This window comes from Porites lutea, chromosome 3, assembly GCF_958299795.1.
Source record: "Porites lutea chromosome 3, jaPorLute2.1, whole genome shotgun sequence".
NCBI classification, from domain to species: Eukaryota; Metazoa; Cnidaria; class Anthozoa; order Scleractinia; family Poritidae; genus Porites; species Porites lutea.
In genome coordinates this window covers 39,040,274-39,064,952 of record NC_133203.1, presented here as the reverse complement: position 1 = coordinate 39,064,952, position 24,679 = coordinate 39,040,274, and the positions used below count along the sequence as shown (strand labels likewise).

General features: G+C 37.7%; 3 protein-coding genes across 3 annotated transcripts in view; 2 read left to right on the top strand and 1 right to left on the bottom strand.

The window, feature by feature from the left end:
* Positions 1 to 24,679, top strand: part of LOC140932276 (potassium channel subfamily K member 3-like) — a 73,357-nt gene that overhangs the window by 8,115 nt on the left and 40,563 nt on the right. The window lies entirely within an intron of this gene.
* LOC140931099 (potassium channel subfamily K member 3-like) lies at positions 1,256 to 5,176 on the bottom strand. Its single transcript, XM_073380848.1, has 2 exons — positions 4,739 to 5,176; positions 1,256 to 2,205 (listed from the first exon to the last, which is right to left on the bottom strand). Exons 1-2 carry the CDS (start codon positions 5,031 to 5,033, stop codon positions 1,583 to 1,585), a joined length of 918 nt encoding a protein of 305 aa, XP_073236949.1. The 5' UTR covers positions 5,034 to 5,176; the 3' UTR covers positions 1,256 to 1,582.
* Positions 9,387 to 24,679, top strand: part of LOC140931100 (uncharacterized) — a 29,209-nt gene continuing 13,916 nt past the window's right edge. Inside the window, exons 1-20 of the mRNA XM_073380849.1 lie at positions 9,387 to 9,464; positions 9,558 to 9,577; positions 11,198 to 11,578; positions 12,344 to 12,721; positions 14,068 to 14,178; positions 14,610 to 14,723; positions 15,646 to 16,026; positions 16,713 to 16,823; positions 17,443 to 17,556; positions 17,876 to 18,256; positions 18,407 to 18,517; positions 18,729 to 18,842; positions 19,095 to 19,475; positions 19,949 to 20,059; positions 20,648 to 20,761; positions 21,387 to 21,767; positions 22,530 to 22,640; positions 22,973 to 23,086; positions 23,501 to 23,878; positions 24,403 to 24,519. Coding sequence (XP_073236950.1) covers positions 9,418 to 9,464; positions 9,558 to 9,577; positions 11,198 to 11,578; positions 12,344 to 12,721; positions 14,068 to 14,178; positions 14,610 to 14,723; positions 15,646 to 16,026; positions 16,713 to 16,823; positions 17,443 to 17,556; positions 17,876 to 18,256; positions 18,407 to 18,517; positions 18,729 to 18,842; positions 19,095 to 19,475; positions 19,949 to 20,059; positions 20,648 to 20,761; positions 21,387 to 21,767; positions 22,530 to 22,640; positions 22,973 to 23,086; positions 23,501 to 23,878; positions 24,403 to 24,519 — 3,970 coding nt within the window. The 5' untranslated portion in view covers positions 9,387 to 9,417. The remainder of the gene's footprint in view (positions 9,465 to 9,557; positions 9,578 to 11,197; positions 11,579 to 12,343; positions 12,722 to 14,067; positions 14,179 to 14,609; positions 14,724 to 15,645; positions 16,027 to 16,712; positions 16,824 to 17,442; positions 17,557 to 17,875; positions 18,257 to 18,406; positions 18,518 to 18,728; positions 18,843 to 19,094; positions 19,476 to 19,948; positions 20,060 to 20,647; positions 20,762 to 21,386; positions 21,768 to 22,529; positions 22,641 to 22,972; positions 23,087 to 23,500; positions 23,879 to 24,402; positions 24,520 to 24,679) is intronic.

Genomic DNA, 24,679 nt, shown 5'->3' with positions numbered 1-24,679 from the left:
TCCTCTAGCTGTTATGGCGTGAAACACTGGACCGCGTACCTGGAAATTTGCGTACTTTAGCTGGAACTAAGAATTTTTTTTAACGCGGTTCGTGGTTTGATGTTTTAGATTTTGATAATTTTGATAACTTTATATTTAAATCATAATTTCAGGATGAGGTATTTGAAATTATCATATCCTAGCTAAACATATTCATAGTCTTAGTTAATCGTAATTCAAATGTTAAATGTATAACTCAAATTTTGCCTTTATTCTACCCGTGAGGGATGCACAATGTATCAGTATGGCTAAGCATATTCACCACTTAAAATAAAGTTTCCTACCGGTCCTATCTCCTATTTATTCTCCCTTTTCAATTATTAAACCTACTAAAACAGGTCCTTATCTGGCTTGACATCACCAAGTCATTAGAAATAATTAGGTACTTTGCGGTCTTGAGGGATATGCAAGACCTAACCATGGAATTCTTGGACTGTGAAGCTATGGGATGATGCAGGTGCTTTCTCTACTACGCAATTCCTGTCAAGTCCTTATGAGGTTAAGATAGCTCCATCTATTCGAAGAACGTATAATTATAACTCACCCAAAACAAAGGATAGTTACAATGTTATTTAGATTAGACTGATTTGAAAAGTCAAGGATCATCGTTTCTCCCCGGGGGGGTTACTCGGGTTCATGTTTGCTGGGTATGTGCCGCTGGCCTCCCAGAGCCCCTACCCCATTATAGTCTATTTTTTGGCCAGTTATAGACCCCATCTTAGTCACTTTTTGGAAAATGTAATTTTCGCGATCCCATCTTAGTCACTTTCTCTTTATGCATCCTGACCTTATCAATGCGGTTTCAAGCGGCGGAATGTAATGCGGTCAATGCGAGCTTATTGTTAATTTAATAAACAACAACTTTCTGATTTTTCAACCGAGAATCTTCCCATTTTGAATCCCCACTTACCCCAAAAATCCGAAAATTTGCGACCCCATTCTAGTAAATCTATTGAAAATGCGACCCCATTATAGTCACTCCAGTCGTTAAAATGCGACCCCAGCCAGCGGCACATCCCTATTAGCCTCTTGTAAGAGAGTACCACCCCCCCCCCCCCCCCCTCGGGCGTTTCTCAGCAAGGAGAATGGTAGCTTGAGAAAACAGCCGACATTTTGCGACGCCACCCCTGGTTTCCCCGTGAAACCAGTCGGCGGCGTCGCGAAATGTCAGTTATTTTCTTGGCTAGGAAGATTATATTAATTGTGAATTGAACAATTGAATAAAATGTTGTATTTCAAAATTTGAAAATATTTCCGAGGAGCCCTTAAACCAATCGGAAAACAAAACCGTTGCACTGTAAATAATTTCGAACTATCCACTAACGATAGTTTATACACCCAAAACTGTACTATTTTATAGTCCCCAGGTCCTCGTGGCTCGTTTTTTCGACCGTTCTCTCTAAACATTACACACTTTACTTCATAAAAAAATGGCCGAGCACTGTTTTACTCTGTTATTGTTGTCGTTTTTTTGTGGTTTTATAGTCTCAACTCTTCACGATGACGATTACTTTTCTACGTTTGTATCAATTTGTTTGTTCTCTTATACAATTGTTGTGTTTCCGCCTGAATTAACCGATTGACCATTCTGCTCACCATCTCTTGAAATCCCATTTCCCGCTGCTGACTTCTTGCAACTCGACGAAAGTCTAAAAACCCGATCACGAAAATTTCGAATATGGTCGATGGAGTCCACGAGAATTGACAAAATACACGACATCAGACTTAGTCCTATCATATAAGGTAGTGATAGTAGCATGCCATAAAGTAGAAGAGTAGACTCCTTAGCTTTTCCTTCATCGACATCTCTCTGCATTTTTTTCAGGTGCACATAATCGCCAAAACCAATCGTTGTCAAAGTGATGAACCATGCATACAAGCTTTCTATAAAATTCCAGTCTTCGAGGTGAGCCGTGGAAATAGCTGCGAGGATCAGCACGAGCACGGTCAAAGCACATGCGACGAATAGTGTCTTCTTCTTCACGTGCGATGGTTGACTTCTTTTAAGGAAGTCTTTCTCTATTTTTCTTACAATGAACTCGATGGAACTTGCCCAGAGCTCACCCGCCGATTTCATTGCCAGCATGGTTATAGGAATACCAATTAGACAAAAGAGAATGGTGATGCCTTGTCCAGAGGGATGCTTTGGTGTGATATGCCCGAATCCTGAAACCCAAAATAAAACATTATCCTTCAATATTTAAACCCCAACCTAGACTGAATTTCATCCGATTACTTCGAGTCGTTATTACTCCCTCAGTAACAAAACGACTACAAGCAATCAGATGAATTTCAGGCTAAACCCCAACCTTGATTTAAAATTGAGGTCTTGACTTGGTGGCAGTGAAAGGGTAGGTGTGGCCAGTTGGAACAACACCTTTGTTGAATATTTATTTGTTCAATTATTTTTAAAACGTTTTAAGGCGCATTGGGATTTTTTTTACAACGCTTCAAGTATTTATTATTATTATTATTATTCATAGTTTTAGTAAAACTTATCTGCTCTATCTCTTTCAGTCGTAATGCGAATTTGAATAAATGAATATCTTGCAGCTTTTGCTATTTTTGTTTTTGCTCAAAAACTGCGAAAATGTGCTTCACTTAACTTTATGTTGCTTATGACTTTGTTGTAACCAATGACTGTCACCAATAGCACTGCGTACAGTTAAAATTCATAGAAATGAAACTTAGACGAATTGAAATTAACATTGGCGAATTCCATGACATTATTTAAAATGTCATGTTTGTCTGAATTTGTAATTAAAACGACAAAAATCACAAAAGTCAGACAATCATTGCGAATTAGTCACTCTGACTCTATTTGTGAGCTGTGCTATTTTACTTTTGCCAACATGGGTTAAACAGCCGCTGAGAAGAAAAAAAACATAAAATCGATCCGTTTTAGAAGGGAAAGCGCCTGAGTCATGTTAAATCAAACCATGAGGTCTCATACAGGGACTTTGAAAGAGAGCTAACGAAGCGGGTTTTTTTCTTGGCCTTAATAAAAATCGTACCTAGAAGTTAATCGATAAGGATGATAGGTAGGGCAACTCGTTTTAGTCGAAACGAGGAAGGTATTTACAAGTTTATCGCTTAATAGAGCATATCAGCTGATTTTTATTCATAAGAAAGAAAAGTTGATATTTTGTCCAAAATTCTTATCTCAAACTCAGAAAAGAAATGGCTTAATGAAAAAGGATTAAAAAAGAGACCTTCCTTGACTGAAGCTCAGATTTTAAGGCTTGCTGAGATCGTCTGCCACTGTATACTCACTGCTTTGGAAATTTTAATTACAATGACGAGCAAATAGAAAATAATGATTATGCGGTGATGTTGTGAAAAGGCAAAATTATCATTTTGGAGTAAGAGAGCTTTTCTCGAAAAAAAAAAAAAATAAATAGCGGAATTTAAAAATATTTTGTGTTCTACGTCAAATTATAGGCTGTTCTGATCAGCTTGTTTGTTTTCAGGAAACACAGGTTTTATTTACATTTTAATTTATAGTTGTACTTGCGTTTATGTAGCATTTATTCTGACTACAGTATCGGCTTTTTCACGCGGTGAATTGGAATCGGCTGACAACCGGGTGACAACTTGCGGTATGAACACCATGGTAACGGTCGCGCCTGCTACGTTTCGTTCGCCAATATTTAAAGATTAATTTTACTGAAGCGGGAAATACAGAAACAAACTGCCCTTCCTTCATTTTTTTCTAACAACTTGTGGAGACCAAAACAAGATGACTGGCTAAATGAATAATCATTTGACGCGTTTCCCATCTCAGAAATGGTCAATGCAAATTTGCTTCAACTGGTTTTATTTACCTTTAATTAAACCGAGTGTACTTGTACTTAAATGTTGAGCATTTTGCATAATATTTCTAAAAGCCCTTAACACCTATTCACGTGAAAAATAACCTTTAACAAAAACAGAGTAACATTCTAAATACAAAGCTTATTTTCTGTCCCCTATTTTTCGTTTTTCCCTCCTTTTATTGTTGCGTGATGACAAATTGGTCAAGTCCACCTGCTTCCATTGTTTGTAAGGATATATACCCTAAAACGCGTTCATTATGAGAATTTTAGTGTCATATACATGTAATAGCTATTTTTATACCTATTGAAATTGCGCAGTGTGCGTGTAAAGGCAGACGGCAATAAGCCTTGAAAACTAATAGTTATTTACTCCAGTCAGCTTTCATGAATGTGTCAATATTATGTAAATCGACGCAAGAGATGATCTTTTATAATTTAAGGCTTGGACATGCAAGTTAATCATCTATTTTGACCTCCCTTTTGTTTCCACCCGTTGTTTCAGCTTTAAAAAAATGTGACGTTAAATACTTTGTTTCTTTCCTTCGAGTTAAATCCGCCTTCATACACTTTTCGCTACTTGCAGAGAGCAGAGTTGAATATAATTTCCGTAAATTTGAAAAGTAATCAATAAATAGTAATAAAAGTTGAGGTTGGAGCAGAAGTTGATAAGTTAGGTACATATTTTTAAAATATTAAGTCTTGGCGGGAAAGATCTTGGGTAATTCTACTTGAACGGATAACACGAAAATCCATTTTCAGATGTTGGCTGATCCATATAGCCAGCTGTTAAGTATATTATTACGCGAGCCTACTTGTTATTGGGACTTTCAAGTAGACGACGCTACAAACAAACTGGATCCACCATTTGATTTTTTCAGTCTTACCTATTGTGGTGAGAGCAGCAAAGACAAATCCAGCACTGTTAAGAAAAGTCCAGTCCAGTTCATCGCCCTCCTTCGTGGCGTTTTCAGTTCTTTTCACAAAATCGTTAAAGTCCTTATGTGTCATGTTATACCTTAGTTGCAATTCCTTCTCAAGTGTCTCTAACATCTTGTCCCTCCTCTCGTAACTTGACTCATCTCTTTTTTCTATCAAGGTAAAAATCCAAGCCACGAACAAACCATACGCGAAAAACGTGATCACGCGTATCAGCGTCTTTTTAGCAAGAAGACTAATCATTTTTATACGTTGAATAACAGGAACGCAGCAGTTCAGGACTGCTTGCAGGCTTAGCCAGCTGTAAATGACAGTAAAATATTCACATATTAAAATTTAAAGTGACAGACAAAAATGTGGTGTTGACACTGTTGAATGTTGCCACAGTAATTCGTATTAGCGGTCAACTAAGAGTCGATAGGACCACCATACATTAGGGCCTGTCACCTAGCTATTCTTTTGGGCGAATAACCTTTATGACACCAGTTAAAAAAAATTAAAAAGCAAAAAACAAAAACAAAACAAAACAACGACTCTCACTCATTTTTCATTTAAAACTGACCCAACCTACATTAAAATTTACACCATTCATTGAATTATGCCGGCCCGATGGCACAACTTCTTTTGCGTTGTAAACCGTCAGTAGGGGTAGCCAGTAATAGGGACAGGATTGCTGCACGTTTCTTAATCTTTCTTTTTTTTTTTTTATTCAAGGGTTGATTTATTACTTACGTAGTCAGTAGAACCCTACTTGTTTTTAATAGGCTGCTAACTTTCTGAAGTAACAGAGACATTTCTGTGCGGTGCATGAATGATTACTAGACTGAAGCCACGTGTGATTGATGGTGAAAACAAAAACAAACATATGGCCCATTACGAACGTCTAGTCCATTGTGCGGCAAATGTTATGTAATCTTCCTAGTTACGCAGAAGATTTCTACATTATAAGCTTACTACACTAGTGTGTTAATTATATTGTATAAATTTTGGCAACCAACCGTTCGTTTACATCGCCTATCTGAAACTTGGCTGGCTGTTATTGTTAATAAAAGAAAAATTCTTACCAGAAGCGCCTAATTATCTAAATGTTTTGATCACAAAATACCCCTAGGTTTGAAACGTCACGGAACAAAATCAATGTAACATACTTGTTAATTGGTACTATAGTTTATCGAATATACCTCACAACTTCTTTCTCTTAAATGCACTCTTTCAAAGTCGTTTGAACTTTTGAAAAATATGTTGTTATAAACTAACAACAATGATATCACGTTCTTCGTGGATAAAAGAAAATGTTTGACGATGTCATTTCCACACGATGAGGTGTATTTTGTTACAATTCACAGGCAATAATACATTTAAATTCGTTTTTGGTAGATAAGAGATTACGTCATTTCATTCATGCGACAGCTATTCAAGCTTTCAGGTTGGAGCTAACTCTCACTCTAATGTACACTGTATAAGTGGACAACATGCATTGTCATTTGGTATTGGTCAAGCGCAACGATTATCTTTACGTGACGCTTTGCCATATGGCGAAGTGTTCATCACTTATTTATAGCAAATTTATTCAAACGAAGTGCAGCAAATTGTTAAGTGGTGTTGTACCACCTGCAGAAATTCAGTTGATGTTTACACTATATTTGTAAACTCTGTCAATGCAGTTTTCTTGGTACGTGTTGTATTTTGACTTTGTCTAATGCAAAACTTCGGTAATATATAGATTTAGCCAGGGCTAAAAGCGAGGCTCCCATTAATGTATTCAAGGTCGAAGGACGATTAGCAACTCAAATGTTTTACTTACAGCTAACCAGGAAAAAGCTAACAGGGCTTCGAACTACCCAGCTCTAAAGGTGTATTATATTGTCTTTCGAAGTACAATACGGATCCTTCTTAACTTCATTGACGGATAAATCGACCGAGTGGAGGTACGGGTCTAGTCGCGGACAAAAAAAAAAAATATAGACTGGGGAGCAGTTTAAGCCTTGTGGGGTAAACAAGGTGCATTATGGATTATGTGAAAATGGTGAATGGACTTAATAGCTCACACGTCATCTGTCAGCCTTGTTAAAGATTGTCTGATAGGTAGTCTAAAATAGTGGATCGTAGACACCTCCACGGCATTGCAAAGATAATCATGACTTAAGGCCAATCTTTAGAAGACCTACGAGAAACGGATTCAAAACCTCCATTATTATTGTGGCTTTTTAGCCTAATTTGTTCAAGTCTGTAGTTTTTCACGATGATGCATTTTAGCGTTCCTCCATCCTCTTTATTTCTTATCCTATTTTCACGTTTTTGCAGTTTTATTAACCTTTATAAAAATCTCCATCAATTTCCATAAAGTTTGATATTTTAGAAACTGATAAAACCCTAACGCGGGGGAAACGCTAAATGCCGTACATGTAAACCACGTGACAACGCGTTCCATTTATTATTATTTACTGCTCCTAGTATCTACACAGAGATAAGTAAAATAAAAAAATTATTCATGTCCGGTTCATCCAGAAGAATCACTTGGCACAGTTTTATCTGTTCATAGTTGTGTTTATCTAGAACTAGAATCTGGCGCGCGCCATTTGCAATAATCATGATTCTTATTTTTTTCTTTTGATTCAAATTATCGTGAAAGGCAAATGCATAGAAAAAAAAAAAGAAAAAAAAAACGGCATAAGAAACCAAATACGGCGCGCATTTAACATAGCTAGCGTTACTAAAACATGATAAGTTTAGGTGAACAAAAATAATAAGAAATTATCCTTTGCTCCTTGTTCCAATCGGCAAAAACGCAGCTTTAATTTCTTTTTCTTTAATCAAAAATCATCTTTGTTTATTGATCAATATAGATTGTTAATTTTGATATTTCTTAGGTTGCCGTTTTGTGTGCGTGCTGTGTTTGGCAATGCCAAATTTATTTGATCGTTTTCGTTTGACTGGTTTTTGCAATATTAAAAAATATATTTAAGTAGGTGGATGACTTGGTGGAATGATCCGATATACGGGCATATATATTCGATTTAAAGTATGCACTTCTAGTTATAATAGAAAGAAAACACAGTGATTTGGAACTGATTCTCTTACAGTTCCAAAACTACCCTTTTTCTCAATAAAATGTGAGTTTGCCCTTTATTAGATTAATCCATTATATCATTTAAGCGCGTTTATTTAACACAGAAACAACTGAAATTAATTTCCAATTAAAATTGACCTGGTTTTTAATCTTCTTTTGAGAACTACTGTCACACAAAGACAAGTATATTTACCAATCTGGGTAAATTTAAACGAGTAGAAAGAAAAAGGAGAACACTTTTTATCGTTTGGACACTTCGTGAAAGGTTAGTGAATGATAACTTCTATCCACGATATCAACTTTCTTATTAAACGCAACACTAGTTATTGCCATCAATTCAGTAAGGCAAAGATTGGGTAGAAGTTGAATTTCATAACGCTTTTGAGATGCCATGGAGATATTTCAGGGTGTTTGTAATTCTAAACTAAAATCTGAACAATTATCTTAATAGTGCTGTTGGTTAGGAGTCTTACTGAAGCAGCTAAGACACAGCGGATAGCATGTACCTACGTAATGACAGTGGGAATTAGATAAACCCAATGTGGTTATCTCACGGTCTCCTCTACCTTCGAAACGGTCAAGACTAGTTGCGAGTTTCTGTGTACCAAGCTTTAGGACCAAAAATGCTATATTGATTATTGAAAGGAATATTGTAGCGCTCTTCCGGTTAAATCGTGATTTTATTTTTCTTTGCATAAAATGTCTTGTATTTACCATAAAGTAGCTTTATATTTTCTTGATGGCCAAAGAAAAATCTTAAAGAAAAGCAACAGACTAACAACAAAAATCAAAAGAAAAGCCATTTACTTGCTTAAATGGATAATTATGTCATAAGAGAGAAATACACGAGACAGAGAACTGTATATCAGAGTAGCACTATGATAAATACGAGTTGTGCTGGCGGTTCGTATGCTTGATAAAACAGACCAATTGAAAGTGGATGCTACGGAATCAGCTGTTTTGGGAAAAGAAAAGTCCAGTCTCAGAAACACAAAGTTTAATTTAGATAAGAGCAATTTATCAAGCTTTTTTATAGTTTTGTGATTAAAGCAATACTCCACCCATTCCATCGTTTTTTGGTGGCCGCTAACCTCTTTGACCTAATTTGACCTAAATAAAAAAAGAAAAAAAAAACACAACTACTATTGCAAAGGTGGAGGAAATTCTTTCAACTAGGAGTAAAAACCTATTTCAGAACTAGAGTTTATTGTTACTTAAAACTGTGGCATCAAGGACAGGTGTATTGAAATTAAGATATGGCTATTAACTGAGAAGCGTTTATGACATTGTTCAAATCTAATATTGATAGGTTTTATTCTCACAAAGTTTTTAATTGGAAATCGTGAAAAGGTACTTGAGTATATTTAATCTATTCCCATCTGATCCCCTTGTTCTTTGGCAAATTTATTAATTTCTTAGCTGTTGTTAAAACGAGTTCGATTTTAAGGACATTTTTAAGAAAGCCAATATTTAATTAAAACGGTATCATATATATCACTGCCCTGCTCTAATCAGTTAACTTTTTTTACTGCCTTGCAGGAGTGGCCAAGCTTGGGTATGGAAATAATAATCATCAAATGGATAACCTTATTTATGTTTATATGGTAAGTTAACTAAAGAAAAAGTACAAAAATAATAAAAACCATATTCTACACAGTTCTTAATGTTGATAAATCATGACTTTTTTTATCTTTCAGGACTTGGAGACATTCACAAGGTGTGTTTAGTTATCTATTAAAACAACTTAAGCAATTCAGCTGCGAGAAATTGAAACGACATTTAGCTTAACGGACGCTTTTGTCTCCAACTGATACCAGCTATCCTACTGAAAATCGTCAGAGTAACTGTATAAAAGTCTTAACCGTAGGGATTAGAGAGCAGACTTTATATCACTCACAAACAAAGGGGGCTAGGGAAAGGTAGGAAAAGACCTAAATAAAGGATTGGACACTTTCTTTCCAGAAATAGCTAGTATGCTAAAAGCTCAATAAGTCTGCTATACTCAATCCAAAAATTTGAGAGCTTTCTTAGAGACCGTAAAGAAATTGTCGTTGTTAAAGGAAAGATTATATTACTGGTTATGTTGACATTAACAAAGGTGTACAGGGCACGGTCCTTGGGCCATTTTTGTTCTCTCTGGACTAAGTTGTTGGAAAGATGGATAACGCTATCCGCTGGATAAAGCTTTATCCAATGTAAAGCGTAATTGGTTTCTCAAATACTTATCCCCTGGATAGTGATTCATCCATTAGATAGCACTGCTTAACGTTTACACAAACCGGGGCCTGATGGTTAGTTGATCCAAACAACTGGATTTTGAAATATGCTGATGACATCACTATTTTCTATACAGTTACTTGCAAAGGCTAAGGCCCTTGAGAGCTAGATAGAAAATAAAAGAATGTCTTTCAATTTGTTAAAGATGGACATTCGAAGTGCTACTGCATGATACAAACGATGCTCCTTCTCCGGTACTTGGTACTGAAAGGAGGGGGACATTGGGGGGGTACCCAATACCGCAATACCGTACGAAAAATTGGTAAATACCGAAATACCGTGTCGAAAATGAACGAAATACCGATACCGCATTTATGATCGGTGACGCTTACTTAATGTTGTATCCATCTCGCGTGTTTCTTTATCTGAGCTTGTATACACCAGAGATGAACCTCAGCCTTCGCGAGAAAACGCGAGAAGATCTCGAATTGGTCGGAGGAGGGCTTTAGATATAGAGGCCACGACTTCATACTCCCTCGAGTTAAAACTGAACGGGTTGAAATGGGTTTTTGTATACAGGTATCTCTTTAGATTTTTTTAAACTTATTTTGTTTTCAATATCGTCATTAAATCCAAATCAAATAGCAACAGAACCTAGGGGGTAAGTCCTAAGGCCTATATGGGGAGGCTCCGCCCGAACGTGGTACCTTTTTCAAGCCTCAGGTATATGAAAAGGTAGGGATTTCACTTGTTGAAGCATATGAAAAGGTAGAAAAATCTATCATTTTAGGTCGGTAAAAAGGCTCAAAAAGGCTAAACAGACGGATTTTTTGGCGGAGAAAAAGTCAAGTAAACTGTCTGGTTTTGTCATTTATTATATTTTAAAGACAGTGTATTTGCAGCAGGTGAAGGGTATGCAAAGTTCTAAACTAGGTATGTGAAAAGGCTACCATTTGTTCAATAGAAGATATACGAAAGGGGTACATTTTCTGTCAAAAATGGTATACAAAAGGTTAAGGGGTCGGACCTCAGGGCCTCTCCCTACAAAACGTTTTTGAGTCCTCCCAGGCAACAGAGTTTGTATCTAACTAGTGTTAAAGTAACTTCGTAAAATCTTCAGGACATGATGATTGTCAAAGGTACCAGGTGCTCAATGATAGAACAAGAGCTGCAAGTTTAAACAGGGGTGCTGTCTTGAAATGTGATCAGAAGGACATTCCCCAAAGCAGATGGTACCGCTTTATGGGAGCCTCAGGCACGGAAATGCCAACTAAGTGCGTGCCCCAGCAACGCTGCGGAACACACGCTCCGGGTTGGCTAAGCACTCCCCACCCAACCAGGGTCGGACAGATTGTCAACGGGAAAGTTTGCTTTCATTGGTCTGGAAAGTGTTGTCATTGGTCTGCAAATATCCAAATAAAGATGTGTAACGGGTACTATATCTACAAGCTAGGAAAAACGCCATTTTGTCATCTTCGTTATTGTGGAAATGCAGGCTTTGGTAAGCTACTTAGCCTTTTCCCTCGTCATTATTTAGTACTTGGTGATGTTAGTTACGTCCCCTTACCAAAAACGGTCCCACCATGTTAACGTGGTCAGTCGTCTTAGTTACTTTTAGCATGTTGATCTGGTCCAGGGAATGAAACCTTCGACCTAAACTTCTGCAGACCAGCGCTCAAACTTATCTTTGACACCATTCGCACTTCTACATTTGATTTAAATCTACAGGGAGCTTTAGCAGCGAAGACGGCCACGGCAGTGAAAACGTCACTATTATTATTATTTTTTTTGCGTTTTTTTCAAAGTTTGCCGCGATTATTTCAGCTCAGTTTAAATAACGCCTGCAGGAATTCCCAGGACTTGACTTCTGGACCGAGCCCAAATTTAGAAGGAGAAAGAAAATATCTCCGTGGTGTGTTTTTCTGTCCTCTATAAAACATCCCGTGCGGGAATTTCTCACTCGTTTTAGTCGTGCAGTGGCGGCAAAAAATGTAAAAAAAGTGTGCTGCATGTGCAGAATTGTTTTTTTTACTTATTAAACCTGTGCGCTTTTGACGTCCCCGTTGCCGTCGCGGTCGCAGCGCCAGGGTTATTTGAATAAAACGCATTTTGAAAGATTTCCAAAGCTAAGCAAAGATTGAAGGTTTTCCTATGATTTCCTTCAATGAGTGCGTTACATCTTGGTCAATATAGCCTTAAACTATCAAGGCTGTTTTTTATACTGTTAAACTAGAAAGAAATTTAAACAAGTATTGTTTCTTTAAAGGCGACGACGGATGCACGAATTATCAACAACTAAACGACAGAACGCGGGCTGCAAGCGTCCACCGTGGCAACACTGTTAGATGCGATCAGAAGGACCTGGCAACGAAATGGTACAGATTTACCGGTGCATCTGGAACTATGATGCCCACTTCGTGTGTTCCAAAACATTACTGTGGAACACATGCACCTGGGTGGTTGAGCGGAGCGCATCCAACAGGAGTTGGACAAACTGTTAGCAGCAAAGTTTGTTTTCACTGGGGAGGAAGCTGTTGTCATTGGCATACTTATGTTCAAATAAAGAAATGCAATGGTTTTTACGTCTATAAGCTTGGAAAGACTCCTTGCTGTTGGCTTCGGTATTGCGGCAATGCAGGATTTGGTGAGTTTTTCTTATTTTTTGGGGCAAGGAAGTGATGTTTAATTTTTTCTTGCTAATGTTTTCTTCAGAAAGAAAATGTTTGTTGTCTTTGCTTTTTGTTTGCCCCATGCAAAGGTAACGAAATACCACAGCCTTTCTCCAATTTTAACCATTATTTTTTATAAACTAAAACGTTTGGCAATTAAGCTACATTTATTGTGTATATTTTAGGGAGGAGTATTTCTTTTTTATCCCCCATATCATACCAAATTTTTTGGCACCCTTCCTTTCGGCGAAGAGAAGATGAAATTATATTCCCTGTTCTAATTAATTAAAGCCAAATTATCAGCTACAGCTACATCATTTATGCACTGGTTTAACACAAGAGAGGATTATCCTCTCTTGTTTAACATTTGCATTGGTAAGAATTTTTTTTCTTTGAAAAGGAGCTGAAACAATAATAATAGTAATAATAATAATAATAATAATAATAATAATAATAATAATAATAATAGTAAAGATGTATTTTGTGTCGATAAGGTATGACGAATGCAGAAAGTGAGCTTTCTTTTTTCAAAGCTTAAAAGCTTTGAAAAATATTTAAAGTGGGCGTGAGTGGGTGTATTTAGATGATAATGTATGGTGTAATGGTGATGAAAAGGATAAAAGCAAGGATGATGGGTGTAATGAGAATGAAGACAAGTCATAATATTATTAATGGGAGATAATGAAGTTGGTGTCGATGAAGCTTTGAACTGTCATTCGGTAAAGGTAGTTTGGGATGATGGTGTAGATTGTACTGGGTACTTTACAAGCTAAAGGAAATTAATTGATTTGTTATTACCTTGAACAAGTGCTAAGATGTAAATAACTTTGAACTTGGAAATAAGGGAATTTAGGGACTTATTTTAATAAGCCATCACACGGCGTATTCAAAACTACTCCTGCCTTCAGAAAATTCTACTACCCTCCTTAGAAAATGTCAAGATCTCCCTCATAATCCTCTGTCCACCCCTCTTCTCCCACATAATGAATGAAGCCCTTCGCAAAATCTCATGCCCTAGTTGTTCAAAAGGTGGATAGCACTATATATGCCCCGTTTAATTCTCCATCCAGTGTACATTGCGTAAATTGGTTAATCTAATATTTATCCACTCGATAGTGCTTTATCAGGTGGATAGCGCAATTCAGCTTTTGAACGATTGGGGCCAGGCAGTTGACGTAACAAAACGAAAATACATTAACCACAAATAAATGCTTTCCTCTAAAACAGGGCTCAATTAAGAGAAACACAATGTTATTGTTTATTTACAAAAAAAAAATAAACCAGTTAAGTCACGTTTTACTATGATCTTTTACTGCGCCAGATATTTGTAAAGTGAGCAAACCTTGCAAAAATGGTGCCACGTGCATCCCTACCCAAGATGGTTATACGTGCCGCTGTAGGTCAGGCTACCAAGGAAAGAACTGCGACCAAGGTAAGAACTTTGAAGCGCAAAAGGTTAAATACCATCATCACTTCATACACCATGAAAAGAACTAAAATGCAATTGATCCTCGACAACTGAAAGGGTTACGTTAGGAAAAGTCTCGACAGATGCATCCTTTTTGATTTTAACAAAGAAGAAGAACTTCAATAACATCGGTATATTATATGTTTTTTTGTACATATGGTTGATAGGCTACCAAGAAAAACGAGCCTTTAAATCTTTCAATTTAATTTGATACTTTAAGTTGGTAACATACATGTATGGCATCAAATCGCTGCAGATAAAAAAAGGGCTGATTTGAAACTCCTTAACTGAAACAGCGGGTGAAGAATGTTTAAGAGAATACAGAGAACAATAAAACCGATAAAATTTAGAACTGAAGTGTTTCAGATAACAAAATTGTGTTTGTTAAATTTAAGATGTAAATGAATGTACCAGAAGACCTTGTCGCAATGGTGGAACGTGTGAGAATCTTCCGGGAAGTTACAGATGCAAATGCAGACCAGGTTATGTTGGAAGACACTGTGAAACTTGTGAGTATCTTAAGCAAAGAATCCTCCGCGTATTGGCAATTCTCTGTTTTCACTGTCACGTCATCAAAAATAAAAATCGAAATCATTCAATACAGAAAGTCAAGAATCTGGGAAGTGAAATAGATAGCTTAAATATGCCAGAAGCCTTGCCAAAAATCAGGTATGTGCGATATTTCAGATGCGGGATACGCAGGAAAATGTTTTATCTAAATTTAATACAAGGGTTTGTATGGAGACGCCATGTTGGTGTCCCTTTGAGGGTCATTAGTATAGCGGCCTGGAACCAACAGGAACATCTGTTTCTGAGTTTCTTTACATTTTAAAAACGGGACTTTACACTTTGAGAAGAAACCTTAAAGATTGAATCTTGTGTTTATTCTGAGACAAGGAATGTTTACATCGCAAAATCTCAAAAAACTGTAAGGTTTATAACTATGATGAGAGCTTTCCCGGCCGTCTTCTAAAGACCGCGAAATTCAGGTGGAAATTCGCAAAGCAAAAAACCCTTTCGAACCAAAAATATGTACAATTAAAGGTGTTTAGCTGCTGTATAATGCCTCATGAAAGTGAACACTCAGAAAAATAGATAATCCTTTTTGAATTCCTAATCCCTTGTTTTAAGATCTACTTTTTAAATGTATTTTTATATAAATAAGGATCTAACCAAAGATGGCTCTGTTGTCGACGATAAAGATTTCATCTTAAAACAAAAGGGAAGTTACCTTTAGATAACTAATCTTAACATCCTGACCCCAGTTATTCCAAAGGCAGATAGATAAATCTGTGTCCAGACCATAACTCAATTGATTTTCTTAATACTTATCCACTGGATAGGATTTAATATCAAGTAGATAGTGCTATGCAGCTTTCGTCCAACTGGTCCCTGATATATTTTTTACCCTATTCATAATTCAATTTTCAGTATCGGATCCGTGTTCACACCATGCCCAGCTAAATGACAGAACAAGAGCTGCAGGGGTTCACAGGGGCAATGTTCTTAAGTGTGACCAAAAAGATATGCCAGACACTAAATGGTACAGGTTTATCGGTTCATCTGGAACTATGATGCCGACCTCCTGCGTTCCCAAGCATTACTGCGGCACGCACGCACCTGGATGGCTCAATGGGGCTCATCCCACAAGACTTGGACAAATTGTTAACGGCCAAGTGTGTTTTCACTGGGGAGGAGGCTGCTGCAACTGGAAAGCAAACATTCAGATAAAGAAGTGTAACGGATTTTATGTATATAAGCTCGGAAAGACTCCTGTGTGCTGGCTTCGGTATTGTGGCAATGCGGGATTCGGTGAGTTGTAGAATAGTGCCCTAATGCCTAGGTTTTCGGTAAACTGCCACTTTTCCGGCTCATTAAAGTCGCCTCTTTTCACTTTTATTTTTAAAGTAAAGAAAATTTGGCAAAACTATCGTGTAAATTTGCATTGGAGCTATATTAAATTGCAAAATTTAATTTCAGGATGAAGCAGGAGCCTCCTGGATGAAGCTGTAACTTGTAAAAATCGCCACTGATGGAAATTTGAATTAATAGGAATCAGGAGCCCGGAATCTGATGCCGTTCAGATCACGCTCAGTAGTCTTGCCAAGTTTTCCTACAACTGATTGTACTTCACTGACAGAAAAATAGTTATAAACGATTATTGTTTTGGTTCGAGAGGGTTGGATCAGCGTTGGAAGGAAGATCCTCCCGATAAGATAATAAAAAAGTTCGGCGCATACGATCACGGGACAATATCAGCCCGTCATTTCCTTGTTATTGACCGATAGGTGTAACATACCTGAAAACGCTTAAATAAAATTAATTAGTGCTCAAAAAACTGAAGCCTGCACCTTTATATGTAATTTTGCAGGCCACCCCTGTCTGGGTTGTCTGTCAAAGCGCCGGTGTCTTTTCATTAATATTGTCGGGGACGATTCAAATAGAATAAGGAGGGTTGCAGCGAAGTGCATAACTGTTGGATCTTTTTTATTTGTTAGATATATGCAGAGTAAGCAATCCCTGCAAAAATGGCGCCACATGTACGTCAACGAATAATGGTTATACTTGCCGCTGTAAGCAAGGTTATCACGGAAGAAACTGCGAACATGGTAAGCCCCTCAGTTATTGCAAGCTTAATAATCACACGTCAATTCAACACGAGAAAAAATTAAACATGCTGGCGCGCTAAAATATGCTATAAGCTAGAATTCCAAGACGGCCTGGGTGGCAAAGAATATCATTTTTTAAAGCAACTGGTAAAATGGTTGACCAAGCGTGATGTCAATATGGCTGGATATTAGCCAATAATTTCTTAGCGTTTTATGGACCGAGACGAAGTCGAGGTCAATATATACGCAAAAAAGAACGAAGCGAGTATCCAGCCATCTTCAACGAACGAAAAGGTTGGTCACTGAAAACTTCTTCTTGTGGGACTCAACAAAGAACATCCCTAGCACGCAAAACAGGCCCATCTTCTCTGCTCGGGTAGCAAATCAGAACACAGGATGCACTTCGTCTTGCCCGCTAACTAAGCCGGCCATAAAATATGAGGATTACTCCCCCAGTATTTTTTTAATTGTGTGTTTTATAATTAGAATACACGTTTTTTTTGATGCAACATCGCTAGGAAATCCAAAGCGTTTATTAAAAGTACATCCATCGATTCAAAAACTTAAATTCGGGAACGGCCATTGAAAGGCATTCAAAACTGACTTGCTTTTCTTCTAGATGTGAACGAATGTAATTCTAGACCTTGTCGCAATGGTGGAACGTGTGAGAATCTTCCAGGAAGCTACAGATGCAAATGCAGAACAGGATTCCTTGGTCAACACTGTGAAATCGGTAAATAATTTGAACGTTATCCTGGTGTTGGGTTTTTCAGTAGCAAGTCTAGATCGCGTAAAATTTAGCTTCTATTAGTGATTTTAAAGTTTTTTGTTTTTTGTTGTCATAGTGACGTCGATTTTACTTAAAAGTGTATTTCAACAAACTTCAATCCAAAGTCAGTTAGAAGTAAAAATTTGATAGAGATCGGAAAAGGATAAACTCACATTTTAGGCGATTGAAAAATATCGGTATCGAAACGCGTTTAATTCTGTTATCCTAAAGGAGTAACTTTATGTCTATGTTAAATTGTTATTTTTTATAATTTGTATTGTAGTATTTGATGAGTGCAAACATTACGTGTCACTGAGTGATCGTCAGCGAGCTGCAGGAGTCCACAGAGGCAACACCCTGAAATGTGACCAGAAAGATCTGACGACCCCCAAATGGTACAGGTTTTCTGGAGCAGCTGGTACTAAGATGCCTACCTCATGTGTGCCAATACATTACTGTGGAACACACGCACCTGGATGGTTAAGCACCGCGCACCCGACAAGAACTGGTCAGGTTGTTAACGGCAAAGTGTGCTTTCACTGGAGTAATAAATGTTGTAATTGGCATGCCAACATCCAAGTAAAAAGGTGCAACGGATTTTACGTTTACAAACTTGTAAAAACACCCGTGTGCTGGTTACGGTACTGTGGAAATGCAGGATTTGGTGAGTAAAGGGGTTAAACCGTTTATTGTCTGGTAAAGTTCTCTAATTTAAGAGCTTAAGTGCAAGCACGAAGTTCATGAGGAAAATGTAGATTTAAGAAAAATAATTAACTAACTTATCATTCATTTTACATCTCTCAAAACTCCCCAGACCCATGTAAAGCAAGCAGGCCTTGTCAAAATGGCGCAACATGTGTTAATAACAACGGTGATTACATATGTCGCTGCAAGCCTGGTTACCAAGGAAGGAACTGTGAACAAGGTAAGTAACCAACCTTTGTTTTTTATTTATGAAAGTAGAACAAAAAATTTATATTGTGCCGTTTAAAGTAATATTTAGGAGGCTTGCTTTTAAAGAAGTCGTAAAAAATGCTATTTCTGGGAATCTATTTTAACGAGCGTAATATTTTTTTGAAGTTTTACTTGATGGAGTTAAATAAGAAAATAAGTTAATAACACTGCTTTACTTGCAGACGTCAATGAATGTACTTCTAGACCTTGTCGCAATGGAGGAACGTGTCAAAACCTTCCAGGAAGCTACAAATGTAAATGCAAGCCTGGATACTTGGGCAATGACTGTGAAATCGGTACATATTTTGCATTCTTAATGAGTCTTGATTTGTTGCTTTACATCAAATTCTATCTGTTACTGTTTTTATCCGAAAAAACGTTGATCACAACACTTGATTAAGATTGTTCATTGCTTTATCCTGAAAAACGTAACGAAATGGGAAAGAAACAATACTTATGGATCCAGTGTACAGCTATATAAATAAATAAAAAGCATGCATTGCGTCAAAATTAGCAAAACATTTTCATTTTCTGTATCTTTACCTTAGTATTTGACGAATGTAAACACTACGAACAACTCAACGACCGTCAGCGTGCTGCAGGTGTGCACAGAGGAAATACTCTGAAATGTGACCAGAAAGACCTGACCACCCCAAAGTGGTACAGGTTTATTGGAAACGCTGGCATTCAGATGCCAACCTCCTGTGTTCCAAAACATTACTGTGGAACACACGCACCTGGATGGTTAAGCACTGCGCATCCAACTAGGGTTGGACAGATCGTTAATGGCAAAGTGTGCTTTCACTGGGGTAATAAATGTTGTAATTGGCATGCCAACATCCAGATAAAGAGATGTAATGGATTTTACGTTTATAAACTGGTCAGAACACCTGTTTGCTGGCTTCGATACTGTGGAAATGCAGGATTCGGTGAGTGAAGTGTTTTATCGCGCTGATCTATGCCATGAATCAATTCATGTATTTAAAAACCAAGATAAGACCCCCTCAACTTTTTCTCTTAATGTAGCTGACCGGTGAATTTAAGCTCGGTTTACAGAAAATCATGGGAAATAATTATTTTTGGGCTTACTCAGTGGTTGCGTCTACTTAATATAGTCAACGAGCCAAGGAAATCGAAAAACCAGCGTAAAGCAAGCTTTTATGAAAACAATTACCACAAGAAATATGTTTGGAATGTCTCAGTGTTGCAAGGAGAAAGCTAATCAGGCATGAAAAAATAAGTTGCAAATAACAACGATTAGCTTTTTGTTCTGTGGCTTGCTCGTTAGTCCTCATCATTGTTGTGAACGGTCAAAACTTAAGAACTATCCTGAAATATTTCAGTTGTTTGCCTTTTTCTGCGCTTCATTGTTAATAACGATGTTATCTTCAAACCCATCTAGACCCATGCAAGGCAAGCAAGCCTTGTCAAAATGGCGGAACATGCGTTAATAACAATGGCGATTATATCTGTCGTTGCAAGCCTGGTTACCAAGGGAAGAACTGTGAGCAAGGTAAGACCAATAGTAATAACAGACATTACATACTTTTCCATCGGAACAACATATTTTGACACTATCCTACTTAAAGTCACAAGAATCCCTTACTTGAGTTCCTTTGCTGTGTGCTTGTAAAAATTTTCTCAGAAGCTGCCTGGGTTACGAATGCCTGCAAACTATAAGAGAAACAAACCAGCAGTTAAAACATTCGGATACATTACAAATTCACGAGTATTTTCCTTTATAAAAGACTGTCTGAACATAGTTATTAGAGGAGACTGGTTATGAAAAGCGGCAAACATCAATGATAAAAACAACAGTGCTGCAGTTTATGTTGGAAGCACCCTGAAAGTGCACAATCCTTTGTTTTCTGTTGGCAAATTGTTACAGAATAAATTAATGCAACGTTTTTATTGGTCAATACAATCAAAATGATAGGAATTCTTTTGAACGTTGTGCACTTTCAGGTCCACAAAAACATATAACAAAGGAGTCTGACGGGTTTCATAACCACTCCACTCAATTAACTAAGGTCTGAAGGAGAATATAAGAAATGAATTAAGTGAAACTCAAAAGTTGACCCTGTTTGTTCTCTACTGGCAGATGTAGATGAATGCAACAGTAGACCTTGTCGCAATGGAGGAACGTGTCAAAACCTTCCAGGAAGCTACAGATGTCAATGCAAGCCTGGATACTTGGGCAAGCAATGTGAAATTGGTAGGTAATTTGCATCCTAATTATTTCATGTTTGTTTTTTGTGAAAGTTTTTTCTTCGTTGTTTTATGCTTAAATTTATTTAGCTGTTACATTTTGCCCGAGGAATCGATGATAATAATCGATGATAATCATGAACGAGGATCATAATCATGATGCTTTATCAAACTTGTCGTTTCTCAAACTATCTGTATACAAATAATCAGTTACTTTGTCTGGATGTTGGGTAAGGAAAATTTGAAATGACTCCTGGGTTCAAACCTTTCACGATAATAATAATGTCCTTTGTTTACTCTCGGTAGTATTTATTTATAGCACTTATGCTAGTGGGGCTTAGCAAATGCCTGAAACAAATAATTCAAATCCAACTTACATAACAGGGTAAAGAATCCCAGCTGGCCTCAGGCGAACCAGCTGGAAATTTACAATCATTAACGAGGACCATGATCATGATGCTTCATCAAACCTGTCGTTTCTCAAACTATCTGTCTACAAATAATCAGTTACTTTGTCTTGATGCTGGGTAAGGAAAACAAAAAAAATAACGGGTGCTGTGTAAGAATATTCGAAATTGCGAAAGGCCAATAATTAGAAAAAAATAGTCTTTTATATCATTTATTTACTGTAGTATTTGATGAATGTAAACACTACGAGCAACTGAGCGATCGTCAGCGTGCTGCAAGTGTCCACAGAGGAAACACTCTGAAATGTGACCAGAAGGACTTGGCAACTCCCAAATGGTACAGGTTTACTGGAGCAGCTGGCACTCGGATGCCATCTACCTGTGTTCTAAAGCATTACTGTGGAACACACGCACCTGGATGGTTAAGCACTGCACATCCAACAAAGGTTGGACAGATCGTTAACGGCAAAGTGTGCTTTCACTGGGGTAATAAATGTTGTAACTGGCATGCCAACATCCAAATAAAGAGGTGCAACGGCTTTTACGTTTACAAACTTGTAAGAACACCTGTATGCTGGCTTCGATATTGTGGAAATGCAGGTTTTGGTGAGTTTGAGATAATCTGTATTATAGTATCACGGATTTTAACTCGGTAGAAGTAGCTGTCTCTGACGCGCCTGATTTTGAAGTAAAAAAAAAAGGATTAATCTTCTTTGTCTCCAGTAGCATCAAAAAGGACTTCTGTATGTTGGTTGCGTTACTGTGTCAGTGCAGGATTCGTTGAGAACGCGTTGCAACAAGAAAAAAATAAAAAAGTGTTCGAAAACATTGAACCTCGCTTTGCGTTATCGATATTATGTCCTAAGGGAATATCCAAGGGACCTAAAGTTTCTGTAATACCTGTATAGTGCAGTTGTAGTGGACAAGTAGTAGTTTTGGTGGTAACTATCATTATCATCATCATTGTCTTCGTCGTCGTTGTCACCATAATCATATAGTTCCTTTTCCTCGAGACTGGAACTGACCAGGAAGTAGGCTTTTCCAAACTTTTATAGACACTACAAAGTCGTTTATTTTTTTCCGTAATCAGTTGAGGACATTTTTGTACGGAGTGTTTTTTAATCCTACTCCAAACGCCCAAAATCTTGTGATAGAAAACATCCATTTTCCGGTCTGGGAACCTCGGCCATTGATCTGGCATGTTTAGTAGACCCACCATAACCCCTGCCCGTGTAGCTCATGGCATCATTAAGACGCGAAAGGCTCATCACCATAACAAAGGTGACATGCCCTGCGTAAAGTTGTAGTAGTAATAGCATTAGTTAAGTACTCCTTTAAGATATAACTGTCTAAATTTGTTTTGTGTAGATGAATGTAAAGTAAGCAGGCCTTGTAAGAACGGGGCTACTTGCGTTTCAAGTCTCGGAGGTTATACTTGCCAGTGTGTTCCGGGCTTTCAAGGAAAGAACTGCGAACAAGGTAGGTACATGATATTCCTGGTCTACCAGACCAGAATGGTCATCTAGAGAATTCCCCTAAGAATCAGGACTGTCCATCCAGATTTGTCTAGTTGAGTAAAAACTTCTGCAAATCCTACTTCATATCCAAATGACTAGTCCATCCGACCGGTTCTGTGTTTGGTTAGAAAGCGTAATGCTTTAACTCTGGAAAGGGAATCGACAGACTGTGATATCGTCACGAAAAAGACTGATCCAACCGATAATCGTCTTTTTTTAATACTTGTCAATACAGTAAGCCAATGTTATTGCGAATGCTGTATAATAACTACTGGCACTTTGTTCTTTTTTTAGATGTTAACGAGTGTATAACTCGACCCTGCATTAATGGAGGTACTTGTCAGAATCAACATGGAAGTTACAGTTGCACCTGCAGGCCAGGATTTACCGGAAAGAATTGCGAAAAAGGTAATTAGGTGGATTGATACCACAGGGGAAGTAAGCTCATTGTCAAATACAACTGAGGATAGGATTGTAAAGCACGTTTCAAAACATTGTTTTAAACACATCTGAATATAAATCATAATCCAAATTAACAGGACGTGCCATGTTTCAAGTTCTAGGACAAAATTAAAATGCAGCTTAAAATAGTCCATTATGAGGTGCGGTTCTTTGAGTTAAAACAGTATACCTTCAACAAGTTCTTTACCACCAATTTCTGCTTCATGAGATAAATAGCGTGAAGCCTTCGATTCAGATTTGAGATTTAGCTTAACTGACTTAAGAGTAAACGGTAACAACTAGGTCCAATGGCGTAGAAACTGATTCAGTATTCTCCTCCAACCTTGTTCTTGCTTATTTCTAAACGATTTCTTGTTATAGTACTTGATGGCTGTGTGAATTACAAAGTTCTTGACGAACTGAACCGTTCAGCAGGCTACACGGGTGCCCTTGCTGATTGCGACCAAACTGCACTGATCTCACCAGCGTGGTACCGTTTTAACGGATCTGCTGGTGACAAGATGGCGGACTCTTGTGTTAGAGAAAGGCATTGTGGAACGCATGCGCCTGGCTGGCTGGATGGAAATCATCCGGTTAATGTAGGCGAGGTCGTTGAAAGGCAAGTTTGTTTCCACTGGGGCTCCAACTGCTGTAAATGGTCTGTGAAGATTAAGGTGAAAAAGTGTAGAGGTTTCTTCGCGTACGAGCTCCAGCGGACTCCCACATGTCATTTACGTTACTGTGGCAACGCTGGTTTGGGTAAGAAGACACCACAAACTTACAACTATGATAACACAACATTAATTCATCTATTAATTCATCAATCTCATAACAACTAGCCATTACCGTATTGCAAGTATAGTACATTGCTGTGTATTGTTTTTGCTAAAGCTTCGTAAGCTTCCCCTGGAAAATACTGAAACAGACGACCCTAAGATTTATTCATTTACTGCCTTCTTACAACACCAGTTTATTTTTGATAGTTAGCCCAGGGTACGTATGGGTCATGGAAAACCTGAAAAGTCTTTTTGAGTTGCAATGTAAGAATTTCATTTTCCATGGATGGAAAGTTTTGAAAAATCATGGAAAAGTAAAGTTATGTAGACGCGTAATTCAATGCGTTTCAGAACTTAAACGTACTTGCTTGGACTTAACCTGAGCTTAACGTTAAGTATAATAGGGTGCGAAAGAACCGAGAAACCCTGTTTTCGTCCAGTCTAGCAACAGTAAATTATCCAACATTAATGCTGTCTTATTTACTCTTTTTTCTTTTTTACTCTAAGCTGTGAATGAGTGTGTTATTCTCAAGCCTTGTAAAAACGGCGCAACTTGTTATGATTTATTGAACGGATATCGCTGCCACTGCGCGCCAGGATACCAAGGAAAGCACTGCGACCAAGGTACTGTCGAACTTCTTTTATGAATCCCAACATTTATATAACTATTATAGCACAGTTACTTTTTTAATCCGGATCCCTTCGGAAAGGCGTAAGGGAGAGCTGGGTCGACTGAACGAAAATGCGCGGATACGTTTTATTAATGAAACACTGAATGAATGTT